Source organism: Schistocerca nitens, chromosome 10 (assembly GCF_023898315.1).
Source record: "Schistocerca nitens isolate TAMUIC-IGC-003100 chromosome 10, iqSchNite1.1, whole genome shotgun sequence".
Classification (NCBI taxonomy): Eukaryota; Metazoa; Arthropoda; class Insecta; order Orthoptera; family Acrididae; genus Schistocerca; species Schistocerca nitens.
This window is the reverse complement of record NC_064623.1, coordinates 101,130,747-101,156,487: the sequence shown is the minus strand read 5'-3', so window position 1 is coordinate 101,156,487 and position 25,741 is coordinate 101,130,747. Positions and strand designations below refer to the sequence as shown.

Sequence of the window (25,741 nt, the reverse complement as noted above, 5' to 3'; positions counted from 1 at the left end):
CAGTGTGCTGCTAGTCACTGACCTATAGTGCAGGACAACACAGAATGTCACAGGAAGTCCTTTACTTGTTCTCAGATCGTGTAAGAGTTATAATGTGCTCGTTACACAATACAGTGACCCCCCTTTGTGGCAGTCACATGTAGTTGACCAGAATAAAAGTATGATGTGATCAGCTGGCCAAAGGGAGACCCCTAATGAGGCCACTTTAAAACTCTTTCAGGTGCCGATAATGATGTTTCACACAAGTACACAGTACCTTTGTGTGCACTTTACAGCAATCACTCAACATCTTCAGCTGTTCACACCTCTTACATTCCATACCAGGTCTGGCAACAACATTAAAAATTACCACCACTTAATGCACTCTGCAGGGCATTCTACCTGCAACTCTAATTACCTACATAACCACCAATGGTATGTACATGTACAAAGCTACACTGACATCAGACCATATGCTCTGGGTGCTTCACTTTTTTTGGTCAGGCACTGTACATATAAGCAGCCCAAGTGATGGCAAGTAAAAAAGACTGCCATTTAATATCCTTTTCTCCACCACACTAAAATGGCTTAAAATGTTTTGATTTCGATAACACAGCCTGACATTATCAGGAATCAAAAACAGGGAATTAGAGGCTGTCCACAGCTTGAACAGGACCTAGTTACTGTTCTAAAATGTTAGTCATACAAATGAGGCAATAATTTGGAAGCAAATGAGAAAGGGTTGCTGCATATTTCACATTTTATTCAGTCTGTATAATGATAAAGAGAGAAACAGAGGGGGTATTTGGAATGGGAATTAAATTCATGGAGAGGAAAAAAAATCAAACTTTAAGCTTCACCAATTATAGAGTTCTGTCAGGTGGCAAAAGATTTGGAAAACCAGTGGAAGAGAATGGGTAGTGCCTTGAAAAAAGTTATGAGATGAAGATTAATAGAAGTAAAACACGAGTTATTGAGTGTAGTACAATTAAATCAAGTACTGCTTGACACCAGTATGACATTAGATGATGTTCATATTAGGAAATGAGATTCTGATAGAAGTAGGTGTGTTTTGGAATTTGGGTAACAAATTAACTATTGATGATAGAAGTAAAGATGGTATAGCACATGGACTAGCAAAAGCAAAAAAATTTTCCTGAAAAGATAGATGTTGACACCAAATATAAACTTAAGTGTTGGAAAAACTGTTCTGAAATTATTTATTTAGGGCAAAGCCTTGTATGTGAGATACACATGGACAACAAACGATACAGGCAAGATGAGAACAGAAGACGCTTAAAATACTGTGCTACAGAAGAATGTTGAAGATAGATGGACAGATTCACTAACTAATGAAGAGTTACTGAATTAAATTGGGGGGGCGGGGGGGGGGAGATTTATGGCATAATTTGGATAAAAGAAGGGATAGATTGATGAAACACATTCGGAGACATAAAAAGGTGTAAAAATTATAGAGTAAGATGAAGCAGGTTGACTGAATGTCAGTTGCAGGAATTATGCAGAGATGAAGAAACTTGTGGAGGATAGAATAGCTGAGAGTGTTTCCATCCCGTCAGTCTTAAGGAAGGAAAATTAGGGTTTAATGTCTTATTGATCATGCTTTCACTGGACAATACACACAAGCTTGAACTGGGAAAGGAAACTGGCCACACCCTCTCAAAGTAACCATCCAATAATTTAGATTATGCAATTTATGGGCATCACAGGTAACTTGAATCTGGATTGCCAGACATGGGTTTCAATTGCCATCCTATGCTAGTCCAGTTTCTTACTCCAATGTTGCATGGTAATTGAGTCTTAAGATTTACGATGATAATGGCACTACATTCAAGCTGAGAGCCTCTGTGTGAGATGGACTCTCAGAGACACTCACCCTGACCGTCCTTGGGCAGGCGTGCCATCCTCCACACGATGGAGCGGTGCTGGTGCTCATATTTGGCTTGTCCCGACGTCACCTCTATCAGTGATGGTTCCAGCGTCTCCATGGCTCCCAAGATTCGCTCGATGCCTTTCACCTTGCCCGTCCTGCAACACACACATTGTAAAGTATCAGGGAATAGCCTGAATTTCTAATATGAAGAGACTTATACCAAATATAAATTGTACCACAAGATACAGTTTTGTATTAGTAGTTGGCAATACATGTTTACAGCCAAACTGAATGACATTTCAGTTATTAGAGAAGTAGCTCTGTGTGAACTTGTCATCAATGTGGTAGTGTGAGTAACCCTTTCAATTATGACTTGGCGTAATGCGTAATATAGCGTTTTTCTAGCAAAGTTCATCATCTTGTAATTTCATTTGGAACAAACAGCTACAATAAGAAGAAAAGAACTAATTTACATGGAGTTAGTAATGGTTTTCTGAGAATATGTTATTAAATAAAAACAGGGCTATTTTTAAAAAAGGAACAGCTTTCAAACATTAATTGCTTCCAAACTACAGAAGATAGAAACACAATTCCAACATTCCTGGAAAGAGGAAAGTTCAAATGTTTATGCTTTCAATGTGAGAACCATGTGCTGTATGACAAATATCAAAATGGTGGCTAATTTCTTTCCACACACGAAGTAGCTGATCTCTCGTTATTAAATTCACAGCTTCAACAATCCAATGTTGCAGACTTTGAAGAGCGTCAGGCATAGGGGGGGATAAAAATGCGGACTTTTATGAAACCCCATAGACGAAAGTCACAAGGTGTGGGGTGTGGGTGTTAGATTGGAAGAGGAGGAGCAGAAAATGAACATCACCAGTGGCCTCCCAGGTCTCCAGACCTCACACCTTGCGACTTTATTTGTGGGATTATGTTAAAGAGCACATTTTTATCCCCAAAATGCCTGACACACTTGAAAGTCTGAGACATTGCATTGTTGAAGCTGTGAATTTGATAACAAGAGACCAGCTGCTTCATGTGTGGTAGGAAATGAGCCACCATTTTGATATTTGTCATGTAACACATAGTGCTAACATTGAATGCATAAACATTTGAACTTTTCTCTGTCCAAGAATGTTGGGACACTGTTTCCACCTTTTGTACTTTGGAAGCAATAAATGTTTGAAATCTATTCCTTCTTTTTGGTAGCCCTTTATTTCCAATGCACTAAACTACTAATTTGTAAAAATTAAATTTAAACATGTTTATATAGAAATTTATTACTCAAGTCTTATTTTTCACTTTGGTGTATACAACACTACAATTTATCTGATCCAGAACACTTAGTTTAAGAAAAAGTAAGTAAACACTGTTACGCAAACACACTGGTATGTCATAAACTTTGGGTGTTAAAGGGAAAGTTAACTTAGAAAACAAAAACTGCACTTTTGTTACATTTAAATTATAGATTCAATTTATACCAACACTCACTGAAGTTCAATTTTCAAAGTAAAAGTGCCAATAATTTCAGAAGTTTGTGCTCAAAATTTCGCTTATAGCAACAGTCTGTATAAAGAATTAAGGCATGACAGCTGGAGGTAATTTGTTACGTAACTGCCAGGTACCTGAATTATGCCATTTGTCTCTTATTACACAGGTGCAAGAAGAGTAATTTTTATGACTTTTTCATAGCTTTTCAGATGAAAAAACTGGGTGTCATTTTGTTTGTGATGAATTCTTGTAATATTTTCTGTGGATTGTTTTTTAGAAAACGCGTTGAGAATAATTACAACGAATGAATTTATTGGAAATTATTGTTTTAATAGGTACGTACTCCAACTCAGGACTACTGGACAACGAAATTTCAGTAGCACCTACAAATGGCATTAGACTCACCAGTACAGAAGTTCTAAGTACCAGTACTAAAATTAAATATTGTAACTAACTTTCAGTTGCCACAAAGGCATAGCACACTCAGACAGTTGCAACTGAGCCTCAAACAACACTAAAAAGTGATCATGCATTGTTAAGCTATATGAAATCATATGTAGGTTATCCAAAAGTAAATATTACAGTATATATAACGCAAGAGGTTATGGGGAAATAAATATTCCAGATCAGCAAACCAGCTGTTTTGCAGTTACACAAGATTTACAGCATACAAACCAAGTTAAAACACTATTTTGCCACTACCAGAATATATATAAGTGTCATCAAGTATGAGCATACAGAATGGCTACAGGTGGAATTCTGATACTGCTGACAGGCATATTTAAAAGCAGAAAAAGTAATACCTAACTTTCAAAACTGTCAGTTCTTTCCCCAGACATGAAAAATAAAGTCTGAAGGAAGATCAGTAAAGAAGGGAAGGTAACACACACCCCAGGTTGATAGGGTCTCAGGGTTGTTATTATTATTATTATTATTATTATCATCTTTACTTTCTCAGACGTTAAGTCTGGTTAAGAATGGAGTGACGCGGACCTTCCTTTTAACTGTACGGTATATGTTATATTGCATTTAGGAACTTTCGGGTAATTGAACATGTATCAATAATTACGGATTTCTGCAGTTGTATATATATGTTTGGATGTAGCTGTATTGCATTGATGTATTGGTGGATAGTGTGTGGTATGACTCCTGTAGTTGATAGTATAATTGGTATGATGTCAGGTTTATCCTGATGCCACATGTCTTTGACTTCCTCAGCCAGTTGGATGTATTTTTCAATTTTTTCTCCTGTTTTCTTTTGTATATTTGTTGTATTGGGTATGGATATTTCGATTAGTTGTGTTAATTTCTTCTTTTTATTGGTGAGTATGATGTCAGGTTTGTTATGTGGTGTTGTTTTATCTGTTATAATGGTTCTGTTCCAGTATAATTTGTATTCATCATTCTCCAGTACATTTTGTGGTGCATACTTGTATGTGGGAACATGTTGTTTTATTAGTTTATGTTGTATGGCAAGTTGCTGATGTATTATTTTTGCTACATTGTCATGTCTTCTGGGGTATTCTGTATTTGCTAGTATTGTACATCCGCCTGTGATGTGATCTACTGTTTCTATTTGTTGTTTGCAAAGTCTGCATTTATCTGTGGTGGTATTGGGATCTTTAATAATATGCTTGCTGTAATATCTGGTGTTTATTGTTTGATCCTGTATTGCAATCATGGATCCTTCTGTCTCACTGTATATATTGCCTTTTCTTAGCCATGTGTTGGATGCATCTTGATCGATGTGTGGCTGTGTTAGATGATACGGGTGCTTGCCGTGTAGTGTTTTCTTTTTCCAATTTACTTTCTTCGTATCTGTTGATGTTATGTGATCTAAAGGGTTGTAGAAGTGGTTATGAAATTGCAGTGGTGTAGCCGATGTATTTATATGAGTGATTGCTTTGTGTATTTTGCTAGTTTCTGCACGTTCTAGAAAGAATTTTCTTAAATTGTCTACCTGTCCATAATGCAGGTTTTTTATGTCAATAAATCCCCTTCCTCCTTCCTTCCTGCTTAATGTGAATCTTTCTGTTGCTGAATGTATGTGATGTATTCTATATTTGTGGCATTGTGATCATGTAAGTGTATTGAGTGCTTCTAGGTCTGTGTTACTCCATTTCACTACTCCAAATGAGTAGGTCAATATTGGTATAGCATAAGTGTTTATAGCTTTTGTCTTGTTTCTTGCTGTCAATTCTGTTTTCAGTATTTTTGTTAGTCTTTGTCTATATTTTTCTTTTAGTTCTTCTTTAATATTTGTATTATCTATTCCTATTTTTTGTCTGTATCCTAGGTATTTATAGGCATCTGTTTCTTCCATTGCTTCTATGCAGTCGCTGTGGTTATCCAATATGTAATCTTCTTGTTTAGTGTGTTTTCCCTTGACTATGCTATTTTTCTTACATTTGTCTGTTCCAAAAGCCATATTTATATCATTGCTGAATACTTCTGTTATCTTTAGTAATTGGTTGAGTTGTTGATTTGTTGCTGCCAGTAGTTTTAGATCATCCATGTATAGCAAATGTGTGATTTTGTGTGGGTATGTTCCAGTAATATTGTATCCGTAATTTGTATTATTTAGCATGTTGGATAGTGGGTTCAGAGCAAGGCAGAACTAGAAAGGACTTAAGGAGTTTCCTTGGTATATTCCATGCTTAATCTGTATTGGCTGTGATGTGATGATATTTGAATTTATTTGGATATTAAGTGTGGTTCACCAATTTTTCATTACTATGTTTAGGAACTGTATCAATTTAGGATCTACTTTGTATATTTCCAATATTTGTAGCAACCATGAGTGGGGTACACTATCAAAAGCTTTTTGGTAATCAATGTATGCGTAGTGTAGCGACCTTTGTTTAGTTTTAGCTTGATATGTCACCTCTGCATCTATTATCAGTTGCTCTTTACATCTTCGTGCTCCTTTGCAACAGCCTTTTTGTTCTTCATTTATAATTTTGTTCTGTGTTGTATGTGTCAATTTCTGTGTAATGACTGAAGTTAAAATTTTGTATATTGTTGGTAGGCATGTTATGGGGCGATATTTAGCTGGGTTTGCTGTGTCTGCTTGATCTTTAGGTTTCAGATAAGTTATTCCATGTGTAAGTGTATCAGGGAATGTGTATAGGTCTGCAGTGTAACTGTTAAATACTTTAATATAATAGAGGGAAACATTCCACGTGGGAAAAATATATCTAAAAACAAAGATGATGCGACTTACCGAACGAAAGCGCTGGCAGGTCGATAGACACACAAACAAACACAAACACACACAAAATTCAAGCTTTCGCAACAAACTGTTGCCTCATCAGGAAAGAGGGGAAGGAGAGGGAAAGATGAAAGGATGTGGGTTTTAAGGGAGAGGGTAAGGAGTCATTCCAATCCCGGGAGCGGAAAGACTTACCTTAGGGGGAAAAAAGGACAGGTATACACTCGCACACACACACATATCCACCCACACATATACAGACACAAGCAGACATATTTAAAGACAAAGAGTTTGGGCAAAGATGTCAGTCGAGGCGGAAGTGAAGAGGCAAAGATGATGTTGAATGACAGGTGAGGTATGAGTGGCGGCAACTTGAAATTAGCGGAGATTGAGGCCTGGTGGGTAACGGGAAGAGAGGATATATTGAAGAGCAAGTTCCCATCTCCGGAGTTCGGATAGGTTGGTATTGGTGGGAAGTATCCAGATAACCTGGACGGTGTAACACTGTGCCAAGATGAGCTGGCCGTGCACCAAGGCATGTTTAGCCACAGGGTGATCCTCATTACCAACAAACACTGTCTGCCTGTGTCCATTCATGCGAATGGACAGTTTGTTGCTGGTCATTCCCACATAGAATGCATCACAGTGTAGGCAGGTCAGTTGGTAAATCACGTGGGTGCTTTCACATGTGGCTCTGCCTTTGATCGTGTACACCTTCCGGGTTACAGAACTGGAGTAGGTGGTGGTGGGAGGGTGCATGGGACAGGTTTTACACCGGGGGCGGTTACAAGGGTAGGAGCCAGAGGGTAGGGAAGGTGGTTTGGGGATTTCATAGGGATGAACTAACAGGTTACGAAGGTTAGGTGGACGGCGGAAAGACACTCTTGGTGGAGTGGGGAGGATTTCATGAAGGATGGATCTCATCTCCTCCCCACTCCACCAAGAGTGTCTTTCCGCCGTCCACCTAACCTTCGTAACCTGTTAGTTCATCCCTATGAAATCCCCAAACCACCTACCCTACCCTCTGGCTCCTATCCTTGTATCTGCCCCCGGTGTAAAACCTGTCCCATGCACCCTCCCACCACCACCTACTCCAGTTCTGTAACCCGGAAGGTGTACACGATCAAAGGCAGAGCCACATGTGAAAGCACCCACGTGATTTACCAACTGACCTGCCTACACTGTGATGCATTCTGTGTGGGAATGACCAGCAACAAACTGTCCATTCGCATGAATGGACACAGGCAGACAGTGTTTGTTGGTAATGAGGATCACCCTGTGGCTAAACATGCCTTGGTGCACGGCCAGCACATCTTGGCACAGTGTTACACCGTCCAGGTTATCTGGATACTTCCCACCAACACCAACCTATCCGAACTCCGGAGATGGGAACTTGCTCTTCAATATATCCTCTCTTCCCGTTACCCACCAGGCCTCAATCTCCGCTAATTTCAAGTTGCCGCCACTCATACCTCACCTATCATTCAACATCATCTTTGCCTCTTCACTTCCGCCTCGACTGACATCTTTGCCCAAACTCTTTGTCTTTAAATATGTCTGCTTGTGTCTGTATATGTGTGGATGGATATGTGTGTGTGTGTGTGTGTGTGTGTGTGTGTGTGTGTGTGTGTGTGTGTGTGTGTGTGTGTGTGTGTGTGTGTGTGTCTGTATATGTGTGGATGGATGTGTGCGCGCGCGCGCATACCTGTCCTTTTTTCCCCCTAAGGTAAATCTTTCCGCTCCCGGAATTGGAATGACTCCTTACCCTCTCCCTTAAAACCCACATCCTTTCATCTTTCCCTCTCCTTCCCCTCTTTCCTGATGAGGCAACAGTTTGTTGTGAAAGATTGAATTTTGTGTGTGTGTTTGTGTTTGTTTGTGTGTCTATCGACCTGCCAGCGCTTTCGTTTGGTAAGTCACATCATCTTTGTTTTTAGATATGTTAAATACTTTAGTTAGATGTGAATGTGTTGAGGTGAACTTCTTTAGCCAGAAATTTGCTATTTTATCTTTTCCAGGGGCTTTCCAGTTGTGAGTAGAATTAATTGCTTGGGTGACTTCATGTTGCAAAATTATCACTTCAGGCATTTGTGGTATCATCTTGTATGTGTCTGTTTCTGCTTGTATCCACCGTGCATGCCTGTTATGTTGTACCGGGTTTTACCATATGTTGCTCCAGAAGTGTTCCATGTCTGTTATGTTTGGTGGATTGTCTATTTTAATGTGTGTGTTATCTATTGTCTGGTAAAATTTCTTTTGGTTTGTGTTGATTGTTTGGTTTTGTTTCCTTCTATTTTCACTTTTTTTGTATCTTCTAAGTTGTTTGGCCAATGCTTGTAATTTCTGCTTCTTTTCATGTAATTGCTCTATCGCTTCTTGTTGTGAGATTTTACCTAACCTTTTTAGTTTTTTTTCTGACATTTCATTTCTTATAAATTGTGTTAGCTGTCCAATGTCTTGTCAGTTTTTCTATTCTGATCCGTAACCTGTGTTGCCATGCTGGTTTTGTGGGTTTCTTCTGTGTGTTGGTTGGTTCTGATCTCTGCCTAGTGTGTATATTTAGTGTAGTGAGTGCTCCTATATAAACCAGTAGTTGTAACTCTTCCATAGTTGTGTTTTCATTTATTTTGTTGTGTATGATTGTGTTGATAGTTTTTATTGTTGTTTCGACTTGTGGGTTATTTGACGGTCTATGCAAGAATGTTCTAATGTCTGTATTTGTGTCTTTGTATTCTATATACAGGTATGTCAGCTGAAATTTTTCTTCTATATCTAACATGTGTGTCACTTCGTGTTCTATTTGTGCTTGTTCTGGTGGCTGTCTTAAGATTTCGTTTTCCTCTGACTGTTTAATTGATGCGTGTTGTTCTTTGTTTGTTTGCTCTGGGATGTTTGAGTCCATTACTGTATTTTCTTCTTCTTCTGATTGCACATTATTTTGTTCCAGTATTTGTTGAACTTGTTGTTTGATGTTTTCTAATTCTGACTGGGGTATCCTGTTATTTTTTATTATTACACGGATCTTATCAGCTAGTCGTTGTTCTGTTAAAAATTTTAATTCTGGGTATCTGGTAATAAATGTTGTGTATACTTGTGATCTGTATCCAGTTGTGTTGGTTCCTAGGTTTGTTGCTTGGTAATAACAGAACATGAGGTGTCGATTAACTTCATCTGACCATCTCATCCTCTGTCTTTGTTTTCCTTCTAGGGTGGTTGCAGGAAGCATATCCTGCAAAACACCGCTATTTGGATTTAAATCATCTTCCAGTTGGCTAGCAGTGTCGTTACCATTGTGGGCGGGCATAGGGTTCAAGCGTCGTCCTCGACCATGACTGCGCTTGTCCGAGGCTTCTTTAGTTCTGTCCTGAACCAACTAATCACACTAAAAGGGGGGTTAGCCCTATTCGCGGTTTGTTCTTTTCGTCGCCTTTTACGACTGGCAGAACATACCGGAGGCCTATTCTTTTCCCGGGCCTCCACGGGGTTTATTATTATTATTATTATTATTATTATTATTATTATTATTATTATTCTCTCCCTCCCTTCTCCTTACCCTGTCCCTCCTCTGAGGAAAGAACTATCATTTCCAAGACATAGGAGTTGGTCCTTTTATTTGAAATGTAACAAGGGGGAGTTACTTGTTTTGGTACCATTCTACTAATTAGATTTTTTCCCCTTTTTATCGTAAAATGTACTGGCAGTTACATTCCATTTCTACGTAAAATATTGAAATAATTATTTAGCCCATATTTCACTCAGTCTTATTATTCAAGGACTCGTGTAAGCTATGCTGAGTCAAATGATTTATTTGAATGAGGATTTGGTTATTGAACACATTATCATGGCAGCTCATCATAAAAATGTTGCAATCTAATAGTGGTTTATTTGTTAAAAGATGCAGCTCACTGGATAGCCCTAAGTAAGAATTTATTTGTAACTTAAGTTCTGACCCACCTGAAAATACTTTATTATTTGAGTCTTCTTCAAGCATTTAATTCTCAGATCTGACAAACTTTTGTTGCCGTAGTCATTCTGACTCGGGTAGTATGTTTTATTATCCAAATCATTCACTATTTAAGGAATTGAACTGACATGGTACTAACAGTCCACTAAATGTTACTACTTTTATAGTTGTTTTTTAGGCAGCTAAACAAAATTACTGTTGAGTTTAGTAGAACGAGACCACTACCAAATATGACTCTCATATTATTATAAAGTAGGATGTAATAACTGACTTTTTAAAATTAACAATAGTCTGTCTCGGCTAAACAATTCATTTCTGGAAACTGCCTGGTTACCATCTCAATATAAGGATCTGTCGCTAGCTATTGTCTGTTTCAAATCTCAATATAAAAGTTCAGCTACGTGAAAGTCCAGGTATAGCTACCATGTCCTTCAGGACCTGCTCTGCTATTCAGATGGTTCAAATGGCTCTGAGCACTATGGGACTTAACAGTTGAGGTCATCAGTCCCCTAGACTTAGAACTACTTAAACCTAACTAACCTAAGGACATCACACACAGATGCCCGAGGCAGGATTCAAACCTGCGACCGTAGCAGTCGCGCGGTTCCGGACTGAAACGCCAAGAACTGCTCGGCCACTGCAGCCAGCGAGAACTCAGGTATTCCATTTTCACTGTAAGGTTATCGAAATATTTGTGACTCACCTCCTGTGGGCCGACTTGACAGAACCATACCGGAAGTGCTTCTCAACACGGAACAGGTAGATCCAGCACTCTGGGATGGGGAAGCGCACCATGACGTCTTCACATGGAATCTGGCCCAATTTACGGCTCGAGAAGCCAGGAACCAGAATCTCTGACTTTATCTCAACCTATAGATTGGCACAGAAAAGTGCAGACATCAATAATTTATGTTCTGCACAGCATTGCATCTTGGACTGTGTACTCTGAGGAATCAAGAAAAAGATAAGACTGTAAGCATTTGAAATGTGTTGTTACAGAAGGATGCTAAAAATTAAGTAGACTGACAAGACAAGAAATGAGATGTTCTCAGAAGAATCAACTGAGGAAGGAGTATGTGAGAAATACTGACTGGAAGAACAGGCAGGATATCAGGACATATGTTAAGCCATCATGGAATAACTTTCATAGTGCAGCACAGAGCCTTAAAAAGCAAAACATTGTAGGAGGAGATAAGACTGCAATCTCTTGACCACCCAAAACAACTTTCTGTCCAGAGACAAAATAAAATGCATTCAGCAATTACGTTATCAGTGCCCATATAAAAATTAGTAGAAACAAATGTTGTTATAACATAGAAAATGTGATGAGTGAAATAAGAAGCATTGTGAAATAAAGTTGCGTTCACTCTCTCCCAGTCTCGCTCACCCATGCAACCACACTACCCTACATCCTGTTAGATAGTTTTTTTTTAAAATAGTTATTCATTCTAAAACTGTCAGTTAAGACACAAGTGAGATACAAGTGAGACAAAAGAAAAGTAAATATAGTCACAGAAAAAGTATAAATAAAATAACGTTTAGCTACCAGTAGGACTTCCCCCATGAACCATGGACCTTGTCGTTGGTGGGGAGGCTTGCGTGCCTCAGCGATACAGATGGCCGTACCGTAGGTGCAACCACAACGGAGGGGTATCTGTTGAGAGGCCAGACAAACATGTGGTTCCTGAAGAGGGGCAGCAGCCTTTTCAGTAGTTGCAGGGGCAACAGTCTGGATGATTGACTGATCTGGCCTTGTAACATTAACCAAAACGGCCTTGCTGTGCTGGTACTGTGAACGGCTGAAAGCAAGGGGAAACTACAGCCGTAATTTTTGCCGAGGACATGCAGCTTTACTGTATGATTAAATGATGATGGCGTCCTCTTGGGTAAAATATTCCGGAGGTAAAATAGTCCCCCATTCGGATCCCCGGGCGGGGACTACTCAAGAGGACGTCGTTATCAGGAGAAAGAAAACTGGCATTCTACGGATCGGAGCGTGGAATGTCAGATCCCTTAATCGGGCAGGTAGGTTAGAAAATTTAAAAAGGGAAATGGATAGGTTAAAGTTAGATATAGTGGGAATTAGTGAAGTTCGGTGGCAGGAGGAACAAGACTTTTGGTCAGGTGATTACAGGGTTATAAATACAAAATCAAATAGGGGTAATGCAGGAGTAGGTTTAATAATGAATAAAAAAATAGGAGTGCGGGTTAGCTACTACAAACAGCATAGTGAACGCATTATTGTGGCCAAGATAGACACAAAGCCCATGCCTACTACAGTAGTACAAGTTTATATGCCAACTAGCTCTGCAGATGATGAAGAAATTGATGAAATGTATGACGAGATAAAAGAAATTATTCAGGTAGTGAAGGGAGACGAAAATTTAATAGTCATGGGTGACTGGAATTCGTCAGTAGGAAAAGGGAGAGAAGGAAACATAGTAGGTGAATATGGATTGGGGGGAAGAAATGAAAGAGGAAGCCGCCTTGTAGAATTTTGCACAGAGCATAACTTAATCATAGCTAACACTTGGTTCAAGAATCATAAAAGAAGGTTGTATACCTGGAAGAATCCTGGAGATACTAATAGGTATCAGATAGATTATATAATGGTAAGACAGAGATTTAGGAACCAGGTTTTAAACTGTAAGACATTTCCAGGGGCAGATGTGGATTCTGACCACAATCTATTGGTTATGAACTGCAGATTGAAACTGAAGAAACTGCAAAAAGGTGGGAATTTAAGGAGATGGGACCTGGATAAACTGAAAGAACCAGAGGTTGTAGAGAGTTTCAGGGAGAGCATAAGGGAACAATTGACAGGAATGGGGGAAAGAAATACAGTAGAAGAAGAATGGGTAGCTCTGAGGGATGAAGTAGTGAAGGCAGCAGAGGATCAAGTAGGTAAAAAGACGAGGGCTAATAGAAATCCTTGGGTAACAGAAGAAATATTGAATTTAATTGATGAAAGGAGAAAATATAAAAATGCAGTAAATGAAGCAGGCAAAAAGGAATACAAACATCTCAAAAATGAGATCGACAGGAAGTGCAAACTGGCTAAGCAGGGATGGCTAGAGGACAAATGTAAGGATGTAGAGGCTTGTCTTACTAGGGGTAAGATAGATACTGCCTACAGGAAAATTAAAGAGACCTTTGGAGAGAAGAGAACCACTTGTATGAATATCAAGAGCTCAGATGGCAACCCAGTTCTAAGCAAAGAAGTGAAGGCAGAAAGGTGGAAGGAGTATATAGAGGGTTTATACAAGGGCGATATACTTGAGGACAATATTATGGAAATGGAAGAGGATGTAGATGAAGATGAAATGGGAGACAAGATACTGCGTGAAGAGTTTGACAGAGCACTGAAAGACCTGAGTCGAAACAAGGCCCCGGGAATAGACAACATTCCATTAGAACTACTGATGGCCTTGGGAGAGCCAGTCATGACAAAACTCTACCATCTGGTGAGCAAGATGTATGAGACAGGGGAAATACCCACAGACTTCAAGAAGAATATAATAATTCCAATACCAAAGAAAGCAGGTGTTGACAGATGTGAAAATTACCGAACTATCAGTTTAATAAGTCACAGCTGCAAAATACTAACGCGAATTCTTTACAGACGAATTGAAAAACTGGTAGAAGTGGACCTTGGGGAAGATCAGTTTGGATTCCGTAGAAATGTTGGAACACGTGAGGCAATACTAACCTTACGACTTATCTTAGAAGAAAGATTAAGAAAAGGCAAACCTACGTTTCTAGCATTTGTAGACTTAGAGAAAGCTTTTGACAACGTTAACTGGAATACTCTCTTTCAAATTCTGAAGGTGGCAGGGGTAAAATACAGGGAGCGAAAGGCTATTTACAATTTGTACAGAAACCAGATGGCAGTTATAAGAGTCGAGGGGCATGAAAGGGAAGCTGTGGTTGGGAAAGGAGTGAGACAGGGTTGTAGCCTCTCCCCGATGTTATTCAATCTGTATATTGAGCAAGCAGTAAAGGAAACAAAAGAAAAATTCGGAGTAGGTATTAAAATTCATGGAGAAGAAGTAAAAACTTTGAGGTTCGCCGATGACATTGTAATTCTGTCAGAGACAGCAAAGGACTTGGAAGAGCAGTTGAACGGAATGGACAGTGTCTTGAAAGGAGGATATAAGATGAACATCAACAAAAGCAAAACGAGGATAATGGAATGTAGTCTAATTAAATCGGGTGACGCTGAGGGGATTAGATTAGGAAGTGAGACACTTAAAGTAGTAAAGGAGTTTTGCTATTTAGGGAGTAAAATAACTGATGATGGTCGAAGTAGAGAGGATATAAAATGTAGACTGGCAATGGCAAGGAAATCGTTTCTGAAGAAGAGAAATTTGTTAACATCGAGTATAGAGTTAAGTGTCAGGAAGTCGTTTCTGAAAGTATTTGTATGGAGTGTAGCCATGTATGGAAGTGAAACATGGACGATAACCAATTTGGACAAGAAGAGAATAGAAGCTTTCGAAATGTGGTGCTACAGAAGAATGCTGAAGATAAGGTGGGTAGATCACGTAACTAATGAGGAGGTATTGAATAGGATGGGGGAGAAGAGAAGTTTGTGGCACAACTTGACTAGAAGAAGGGATCGGTTGGTAGGACATGTTTTGAGGCATCAAGGGATCACAAATTTAGCATTGGAGGGCAGCGTGGAGGGTAAAAATCGTAGAGGGAGACCAAGAGATCAATACACTAAGCAGATTCAGAAGGATGTAGGTTGCAGTAGGTACTGGGAGATGAAGAAGCTTGCACAGGATAGAGTAGCATGGAGAGCTGCATCAAACCAGTCTCAGGACTGAAGACTACAACAACAACAACATACCAGTAGGACACAGCCAGCCCAGTTGCCTTTCTTTCAACTTTTTTTGTTACGAGCATATGAGCACAACCCAATATTTTTTTTATTTGATAGTGAACTTGCTGTTCTCAAAACATGTGGAGAAATATATCAATGTACCATTCACACAAACAAGGTGACGTTAAAAATGTAACACAAAACTAACTGACTGTTCTACACTATAAGGCTCAGGTACTGTGAGAAATGTAACTCATACAGTTACCAGAGCTGACAGTAAATAGATGGAAACACACGGAAAATGCATACTGATCATTCAGTCAACTGTCTCCTATTGAAGGCTGGTTGAGTACAATGTACACCAATAAAGAGAGAGTAGTAATGCTCCTTGTCTGGGGTAGTCAAGATAAACTGAATTGAAGACATGCTGCGTTTCATATCTGCAAGCTACAACAACAGACATAAACACAAAATACACAATATCAGTAAAGCAGACCCACTACTGTAATTCTACACAAGAATTCAGAGATGAATTAAAATAACTGAAATGTTATTACTTCTTTATTTTCCATCTCAGTGCACTGACAATTTGTGTTATCGGTGACTAGTTTCAGATGTGTTTGTTCATTCTAAACCATTAGCGTGGTAGTTACAAAATGTTTGATAAAATAAAATTTTTACATTTTGGAATACTCACAACCACGCAACTCTGAACGTCCTGTGTCCTAAATGACAGTTCTATAAACTGAGTCACCCATCGTCAGTCCACTAACAGATGACTGTGTTGTGGATACTTTTGCCAATGCAAATGATTGAAATGGCTTGGTACACAGAGTAAAAGGTAGTCATGGAGGAACTCACCTTGTTTCCAGTGACACATATGACAGCCTTGACTTGTAGAGGCAGTTCCCTGTTTCGTGGAGGTCGCACCCGGAACCTCATCAGCTCGATGTAGCATGCGTCAGGAGGTTTAAACCTGTGGGGGTTGGTTAGTGTGTTATATAGCATGCGTTAGTGACCACAAGCACTATTAAGTAACAAAATGGTGCCTTCCTTTGAATGAATCTAAAAGATAGCAATCAATATTTAGAAATGAAGGAAATTTGAAGCGTAAGCAATTTGTGTTCTATGATTGTCTGAGGGAACTGTTGTTCCTGTTGTGCATGTAATGAATGAAAAAATTGTACTGTTCATTGTCAAAGTACAGTCTGCCCATTACATATATTGCTCTGTTAGAAATGAAAGCTGAGTTGAGTAAAAATCTTATTGTCTAGGTCACTAAAACTGACCAGTTAATCCTTTACAGAAAGACAAGCGAAGAGAGTATCCTGACAAACTTCTGAAGGCATTTAAGGAAACCACAGAAAATGTCAATCATTATGAAGATCTGAACCCTCTATCTCCCTAACCACTGCACAGCCTTCCTTGACTCGACTGCCTAGGAAATGCTGCACATAAACTTGACTGTACATGTGAACATTGACTTCTTGTGCCTTAGTAATCATTCTTGCTGTTGCCTTCCTTACAGTATTCCACACAATTTTCAAAAGTCTGCTTGAAATATGATTGGGGGTGAATGTCCCATTGATGAAAAGATGATTACAGACAGTCTCATAAGAGATTAGGGTGTACTTTTGCATTTACTGGCTTGGAAAAACCATAAGAAACTTAAATAAGAATGGTGACACAGGGATTTGAAACTTGGTTCTCCTGGGTGTGATTCCAGTACCTTAACAACTAAGCCACCATAGTCACACATCATTTCAGTGGTGCAAAAGAAGGTATGACAAGAGATGAAGATGGTGGTGTAGTGATCATAATGCAAGTAGAGTGATTATGATGATGATCTGGTGATCACTACAAAGATTTGGTGTTAGTATAATGATCATATGACAAGCAAGAGAAGTTACAGAAACTGCCATCAAATATTGAAGAAAAAATTATTGCAATGAGACTTGTAATGTGTTTGAATGTGTTATTCACATAACTATGTGGTTTGTTGAATCTTTTAATTCTGAACAGAATAGTGTACCTCCATAAATAATCGTTATTGCTGCCTGCTTGGGCCACATCTTTTGCATCTCACCAGATGGTTTACAGCTACCGGTTCCTAGCATGCACATCTTCCACTGTGAAACTCTGATCAGCCTCACATCCTCTGGCTTGATGCATTTCATACAAGGGCCTGTTCCACACCTGATTTTCTTGCCTAACATCAGGGTATGTCCAAGCCCACTAACACCTATGCTGCCCTGTGTGCTCTGACTGGCAGTCATCTCAAAGCTTTATATTGGCTCTACTGTTTGCTCCTCATATGCTCCCCAGCACCTGTATGTTGGCCATTCTTTGTTATTTTTCCCCAATTCACACCCATAGAGGAAAACTGTTTAGAGATTTCTGTTAATATCTGGAATCTGACAATGCAATGACATTTATGAGGCTTTTAGACATGTCTTAGTTGTCTGAAGTTGTCTTTTAACTTTCAGATATGTCACTAAACATCTACTATGGTTCTATTTTCTATGACATCTGTTGAGGTGGCAGTACCATTTCTCTAGTCTTCTTCTCCAGCTTAAGTTTCTTAGGTGATGCAGTATTGATTAGGATTTCTACTGATGTTAATTTGTTCTGCACAAGTAGTTTCCCCATTTTGTGCACTCCAACATACCTGATATCTCTCTCGAGCTGTGGATGAGCAGTTGCAGATCATATTCAAGATGACAAGTGAAGCCCTTGTGCATCTTCACAGTAATGTTAAGCACCATCAGGAATAATATAAGTGATAGTAAATACCTTTAATTTACTGCCAGTTCCACACTGGTGATGTACAAGTGGTTCTTCAGTGTAATAATATTTTCCAGTATCCCAAAAGTGTTCATAAAATAAAGCCATATGTTGAAGACTATGAAGTCTAAAGCTTTCTCAAAATCCACAGACACTAAGTATGGAAATGTTTGAAATTCTAAACTGTCTGATGGTATTTCAGAGAGTAGTGATGTGGGCTACACAAGATATTACTTTTCTCAATCCATCTGATACGGCTGAATTTACAAATTATGAGTATTTTTGAACTGCAGAAAATTTTCTGTTTTGTCACAAGAAGTAACATTGTTGCCATCAATATGCTGTGATAAAGCCATTTAAGGAAAAATGTATCCAGATTAAATTGAGCAGTCAGATATTGGGCACTCATAATCTAAGAAAGTAGTTTACTGGTCAAATATTTTTTGTCATAATGCTAGGTAAAGGTGCAGTTAATAATAAAACTCTGAAATAAGCATGCTCCATGCTCATCAAATTATTTAGTGCTTATTCACATGACATAGCCATTAAAAAATGTTAGTCTGATTAATGCATGCTGTTAGTTGTTAGTCCATAATCATGGAAAGTTTGATGGATTATCTATAATCAAACCAAAGAAAACAAAGTAATATAATACCTCATTTATTAACATAAATATTTTTTACTGAAGGTACATTCTGTCTCCACAAAGAGAGTTACAAATGTGAGATTACAGCAGTCTTCCTTTTAAAAAGGAGAAGTATGCCTGGCACTGCACATTTAAAAATACTTTACCCACCTGTAAATCAGTGACTACCAACACATACCTTCTGTAAGAGCTACTTTCAGATACTAATTTATTCCCTGTTAAAATTTACTCAAATGTATGCATATCTAACATTGTGTCACTCTATGAACTACATTCTCACGCAACACCAAGAAATATACAAGTCATTATAGACATTAAGGAGGTCTTCCCAGTCTTGAATGATATTAGTTGAACGTTTTTGCAATTAGCTGAAGTGTAAACTGCCTGTAAGAAGGATATTTTCACTCTTCTTGTGGATGTGCTTCTCTATGTCTGAAGGTAACATCTACACTCACAACAATATTTTTTTTGTCATTTGTATCTTTTCTGTTAGCCTCATTATCAGTACAAACATATTTGCAAATCAGTACAAACATATTTCCACAATGAAATTTTTGTACAACAGTTGTCTGTTTCCTTCATGCAAAGAGGTTTGCTTGTACTATTTAAGTCTCATTGATACACAGTCTTTCATGTAATGTCTATACCTTTAATTGAAACACTTAAAGAGTTCTGAAAATAAATTATGTAACTTCTATGTAAAGAACAAATATGAGCCAAAAATAAAGCCTTATAGGATACTGTCTATTTCTCTGTAATCTGAGAATCACTATTAACTTCTGTCCAGAGTAGCTTTGTGCTGAAACTGTGCTCCTACTTTTTCTTCAGATTACACTAATATCACTTCTTAAAATTAATGGGAAAAACTGTGACATATCTGAAAGTGGTGTTTACTTCTGTAAGTCTGTCACCCTATGCCAGAATAGTATATAACTGATATGTGGATTGCATTATTGGAATTTTGCATTCGTAGCACAATACGATTGGTTTCAAAAGTCCATGCATCTAGTGCAACAACAGTGCTTAGGCAATGCCAAAAGTGCCAAATCAAACAATACTCCCAATAAAATATATCCCTCCATTTGTAACATCAAATTTGATGGCACTCAACAGCTGCTTCGAAATGAACTGTTCCCCTCAGCCAAGCAGCTTATCCCATACAGTATTTATTGTATTTTAAGCTACAATTATCATTATGTACTCACTCTCTACATTCAATTCTTCTTTCTGACACCTCATTCTACTTCAGGATGGAGACAAGGGCCTCACTGGTCTTTGTTAGACACAATACTGCAGCAAATAAATAGGACTTCATTTGATAACATCTTCAACAGTTGGGTTCACACCTGATAAATATGATGGATGATATACTCAAAATGTTGAGATGCTGCTATGAATTGTTGCAGCTAGATTACTGAACAATTTTTATCTGTGTTATATACAGAATATCCAATGAAGGAATCCCTGATTTCAAAATTAAATATCTTGTAAACTAATACTGATAGAGGAGTGCAACATATGGTATATTTATTGTAAAAGCTGTAAGTATTTATACAGAAGTTACAAAAGAAGTTTCAAAAAGCCGCTAACAGATGACACTATAGTCACAGCTCAGAGTGATCAGTTCCACTATTGAAACGTGTAAGGAGTTAGTGTACTGAAAGAAGAGGTTGAACACATGCATTCCATTGAACAACATATTTTTTCAGGTATGGGAAAACTGCAGGTTAGACCACTGCCCCACACAAAAAGGCACAGTTTTCAAACACAATTTAGAGTCCTGATAGGACTCAAAAAGAAGAACAATCATAAGCTCTTCGCCAAATTCCAACAGACAGCATGCTGATTATCAAGTGGGGAATGTTGACCCCAGGAAAACTGTTGTTACTCCTGAAAAAGTCGCCATGTTTTCTGAAATTATTCAGCAAAATCCAAGGAACCCAATCCAAGGAACTCAATCCAAGGTACCCAATCCAAGGTACCCAATCCAAGGTACCCAATCCAAGGTACCCAATCCAAGGTACCCAATCCAAGGTACCCAATCCAAGGAACCCAATCCAAGGAACCCAATCCAAGGAACCCAATCCAAGGAACCCAATCCAAGGAACCCAATCCAAGGAACCCAATCCAAGGAACCCAATCCAAGGAACCCAATCCAAGGAACCCAATCCAAGGAACCCAATCCAAGGAACCCAATCCAAGGAACCCAATCCAAGGAACTCCATTCAAAGAATAGCAGTGGAGGCTGGCTTGCAGCATTCAAGCATGCAGAAAATACTGAGACAGAGTCTACACATTTCCATTCAAAATCCAAGGCCACCAAGCCCTATCTATGAGCCCTGTAACAGAAGTGCTCATTTTGCAAACCAGATTCTCATAGTGATTGATAATAAATGGCTGTGTTGGTTGCTTTGTATCACAGATGAAGCACATTTTCCCCTGATTGGAGTTGTAAGTGGAACTGATGATTCTGGGGTTCTGAAAAATCTCCATTCATTTGAAGTGAAACCAGAATTACTGTTTGGGCATTATTTGCCCTTTTTTCATGTGAGAAATGATCACTAGTGATGGTTACACTGCAATTTTGGGAAAAATGTTTTGCCACACTGCTAGCCAAACCACATCACACCAAACAGGTGTGTCACTTTCTTGGAAATAGAATCATTGCAATGGATTATTTCAAATTTTATAGTGCAGAGATGGGCTGACCACCATATCTGCCCTTGTAACTACATTTTTTTAGGGCACACTGAAATACACTGTGTACTGGAATCATCCCTCCATGCTGGATAAACTTAAATTGGTGACCTGTGTGGCATCTGAATCCACTTTGTAGACACACAACAGGGTGTGATGGCAAATTGCAAATTTCAAATTTCATTGTTCATTGCACTACCTCCATAATGAGAGTGGTGGACATTTCAAAATGAGTGTGATGTGATTGTGAATATTCCCTTGAGAGGATGAGTTAAATTATGCCCACTCATACTGTCTGAGATGCAAAACATATAGTGCCATGTGTTAGCAGCTTTTCAACCTACTTCAAAAATTCTGTACTGTATAAATTCTTACAGCTTTCACAAGAAACCTGCCGTTTGTTGCATTTGTCTAAGTTTTTGACATAGTTAATTTTTAAATCAGGGACTCTTTTGCTATACACCCTGTAGATTATGCAAGAGCAGATTATAAAGCCCAAAATAGAAGCAGCTAGAAATTTTGTCCTGCAATATGACTCTTGGTAAGTTTGTTTACTGTGATGGTGAATGCAATTCTGCTTATGAGAAAGAGTGCATTATGTGTGCCACCAGAAAGTGAATACTTGTCAGTACGACTTGGGTGCACTGGATGAAGAAGATGAAAAGTAGTAGTGATCTTCCTTTGTTTTATTCAGCTATTATCATCACAGATAATTATTTTAGGGACAGTGATGAGCTCTTTTTATTCATTGTTGTTAGCCTGTCTGCATAAACAAATTAAAAAGAAGCAACAAAGATTAACCTGAAAACAACTGCTCTTGCACTTTATCAACATTCCTGATTGCACATAAGCAAACTATGAATGCTATGCCATCCTGAGAAAGGAGTATTTCAAGAGAAATTATCTTTCTACTGTTGAATAATTTATACACAGCAGACATTTGACCACCTGACAGCTGGAGAGAGGGTCTAGCACCTTACGCTGTTCGTAAACTGTATAGGTGAAACTCTTCATTGGAAGCCTGTCTAACTGTGAAAACAGAAAGGTACATAAGAAAACTCTAATTTTGGCTGAGTAAATCTAAAAGCAAACCAGATACACAGAAGAGGCAGTTCATATTATTTCAGCGCTGACATAGGAGATCAAAAGCACCACCAACAGACTTAGAAGAAACGGGATCACACTGGGAAAAATGGCTCAGTTCCTAGTACTGTTAACTGAAATTTCTCTTGGTGTCAGCTTATGAAAATTGTGTGTTGGAGCATGCAACAGGTTTAACCTTATAGAACTAAGAAGTGACAGAAATAATAGAGCCAAAACCAGAACACTCAAACAATTTTGTAGTGGTCAGCACCAGCATGGGTACAATATCATACGCTCATTAACAAAACAGCAGTGATCAGAACAAGAATCCAAGGAATGTGCTCTCAAACACCACTCAACAAAAAAATTGGAAGTAATCCACAGGAAATTAGGAAAAAGGCAGTCTGACACTTCTAATATGGCATGTAGCAAAATTTGGCAAATACACATCAAAATATACATCTTCAACAGGAAGCGTACTAAGAGAGACCATAGCAACTTATAACTTAACCAGGTTTAAATACCTCTATACACACAATAATTATACAGTGCATCAACCATCTTGACCATGACAGAGGAACAAGTTCAGCAGCAAACGGATCAAAATTTGATTGAGGACCTAACAAATCTGGAACCAAACCTGAGAGAAAAAGGATCTACCTAGGAGTATGGACACCTCTCAGCATTCAGGCATACGATACTTCCATGAGAACCTCCTCCCATCCTGTTCAAGAGTATGTATGTAGCTGTAGATCTTTTATGAAGAAATGCAGCAAAAGGGATCTAGATGGACCACATGCTTAGAGGGCATTGTTCATACCTTGAGAAAAGATAATACATTTTTGTAAAATGTTAATGAAGTTCACCAAATTCATCAGTTCACCATCAGAATGGTACATTTTCCAACTTTAACATTTCCATTATGTGAATACTGTCCCACATTTTTTCTGGCCCAGACTCACTTGATGATGCGCGACTTCTCGTACTCGTCCTGCTGGACGCAGCTGTGGAACTCGACACCCTCCAGGCGGATCCACTCCTCTGTGATGACGGGGATGATGTCGTGCCGACCCACCACCTCCTTTCCCTGCCGCCAGAGGTCATTCACTCCCAGCTCCACATCTGGCATGCCTGTCATTGACACAACCACCAAACGATTTTCTCTCTATCTGTCATAGAATTTCACTACACAAATGAGCTTGTTAGCAAGCATATACCACGTGCTGTTGAGCAGAGTAATTTTTGAATTAAATGCCTACGATTCAGTATTCGAGAATAATTTCTTAATTGTCTAAGATTTTACTGCACAGTTGTATGATTTAACCAACTGATGAAAAAACAAGGACAAGTGATATTATTAAGGTGTTCTATAAGTTTTATTAATTTTGTTATTAATGACTACGCATTTTAAAAAGAAGACAAAGTTGAGATTCATGTTCATACAAAAATCATTATTTCAATTTTAAAAAAGGGCACGTAGTAACTATAACTAATTGTTAGGGGAAGGTGGTGTAAAGTGGCCACTCTACAGGAGACTGAGTTTTCACCTAATATTATTATTATTATTATTATTATTATTATTATTATTATTATAACTATTATATTATTACTATAAGCTTGCCACTTATACATTTTGAATCTATATATAATAATGTATCATGCTAAATTTTTAAGTGAAAAAGGAAGTAATATGTAGAATTATATGCATTTTAATGAAGGCTTTTACAGAGAGATCAACAGTGGTGTGTATTAGAACTAGTATGACCACTTCTCAGTGGGCAGGCAGCCGCAGTGTTCTGGATAAAAAACATGTGATAGCCACTTTTCCTGTCCTGGTAACTTTACCCCACTGTTTGCTAGAGCATACTTTTTACAACAAGAAAGTATTTTTATAAATTGATGATCTTTAGCAAAGAAATGCTTTTATTTTACTTTTGAATTTCCTGTCCTCTAGCAGATTCTATTCTAAACTGTGTAAAAGACTTGCACATGGCACATTCTCCTTTTTGACTTCTTCTCGCAATGCACAACAGACATCTGACACCTACAAGGTGTGGACAATGTCACAGCAGATTCCCTTTCACAGATAAATGCTCTCTCAACAGATACTGATTTTGACAAACTTGTGACAGTGCAGCTAAAGGATGTCCTGTTATGTAAACTTATACATGGCAACACAATGGGATTGCACATTCAACCCAGCAACATGCCTAGCTCTTCTAAATGAGTATTATGCAATGTCTCTGAAAACTGCCTTCATCCACTGGTACCACTCACCATGAGATGAGCCATTTTCAATAAACTAAACCGGCTTTCACACCCCAGGATTCGTCCAACTGCAAATCTATGATGCAAGCACGCACTGCCGCCAGTGGGACCACTGCACGCACAGCCATGATTCAGCCATTATTCCATTCCTAAGGGCCATTTTCAGAACGTCCACTTAGTGCTGGGCCCTTCCCTGATTCAAATGGTCTATTGTTATATTTTTTCAACAATTGGCAATACTGTGCAGGGTCTGGATGACATGAATTTTGTACATTGTTGCTAAATCATTTGTCAACCTATACATTTCCCATTTTGGTTGTCCTGCCACTACAACAACAGCCCAAGGCAGACAATTTGAGTAAGTACTTACTGAACACTGTCACTTATGCGATGCCCTGCACTTCTGAACAGCAGCTCACCAAGCACAAAATAATGGTATTTTAGAACACTGGCACCAAATCCTACAGACTGCTCTCACATGTCGTGGAGGGCTATGGACAGATTCCCTGCTATGGGCTCTTCTATGTATACCATGACTTACAAAAATCCCTGTGTCTCTCTCAAGGAACTCCTTTATGGGGATACCCTCACTCTTCTGGCAGGTGCCATAAAAATGCCCACAGACAAATAATTACTGAAGTGATTACGTAGGCTTTCCCGGCGTAATAAGTCTTGAAAGTCTCTTCGGGTTTGCTGCCGGATTCTAAAATCAACTTGACTCGATATTTCGGCGATTCAACTGATCGCCATCTTCAGGAAAATGCTGCTGCTACTGATGAGTCCCGCTGAGAACTGACGCCAGGTTGCAAATCGACGTCCTATATAGGCCAGCGTTCTCCGGAGGTGTACGAAGAGGAACATAGATCTGTGGCCTTTGTTCCTTATGCTGGAGGATTATC

At 38.7% G+C, this 25,741-nt stretch overlaps 1 protein-coding gene across 1 annotated transcript in view; it reads right to left on the bottom strand.

Annotated features, from left to right (window-relative positions):
• Window positions 1–25,741, bottom strand: part of LOC126209912 (uncharacterized) — a 333,249-nt gene that overhangs the window by 32,171 nt on the left and 275,337 nt on the right. Inside the window, exons 28-31 of the mRNA XM_049939032.1 lie at window positions 23,537–23,705; window positions 16,226–16,340; window positions 11,243–11,409; window positions 1,874–2,025 (exon numbers count right to left, since the gene is read on the bottom strand). Of these exons, the coding sequence (XP_049794989.1) occupies window positions 1,874–2,025; window positions 11,243–11,409; window positions 16,226–16,340; window positions 23,537–23,705 (603 nt within the window). The remainder of the gene's footprint in view (window positions 1–1,873; window positions 2,026–11,242; window positions 11,410–16,225; window positions 16,341–23,536; window positions 23,706–25,741) is intronic.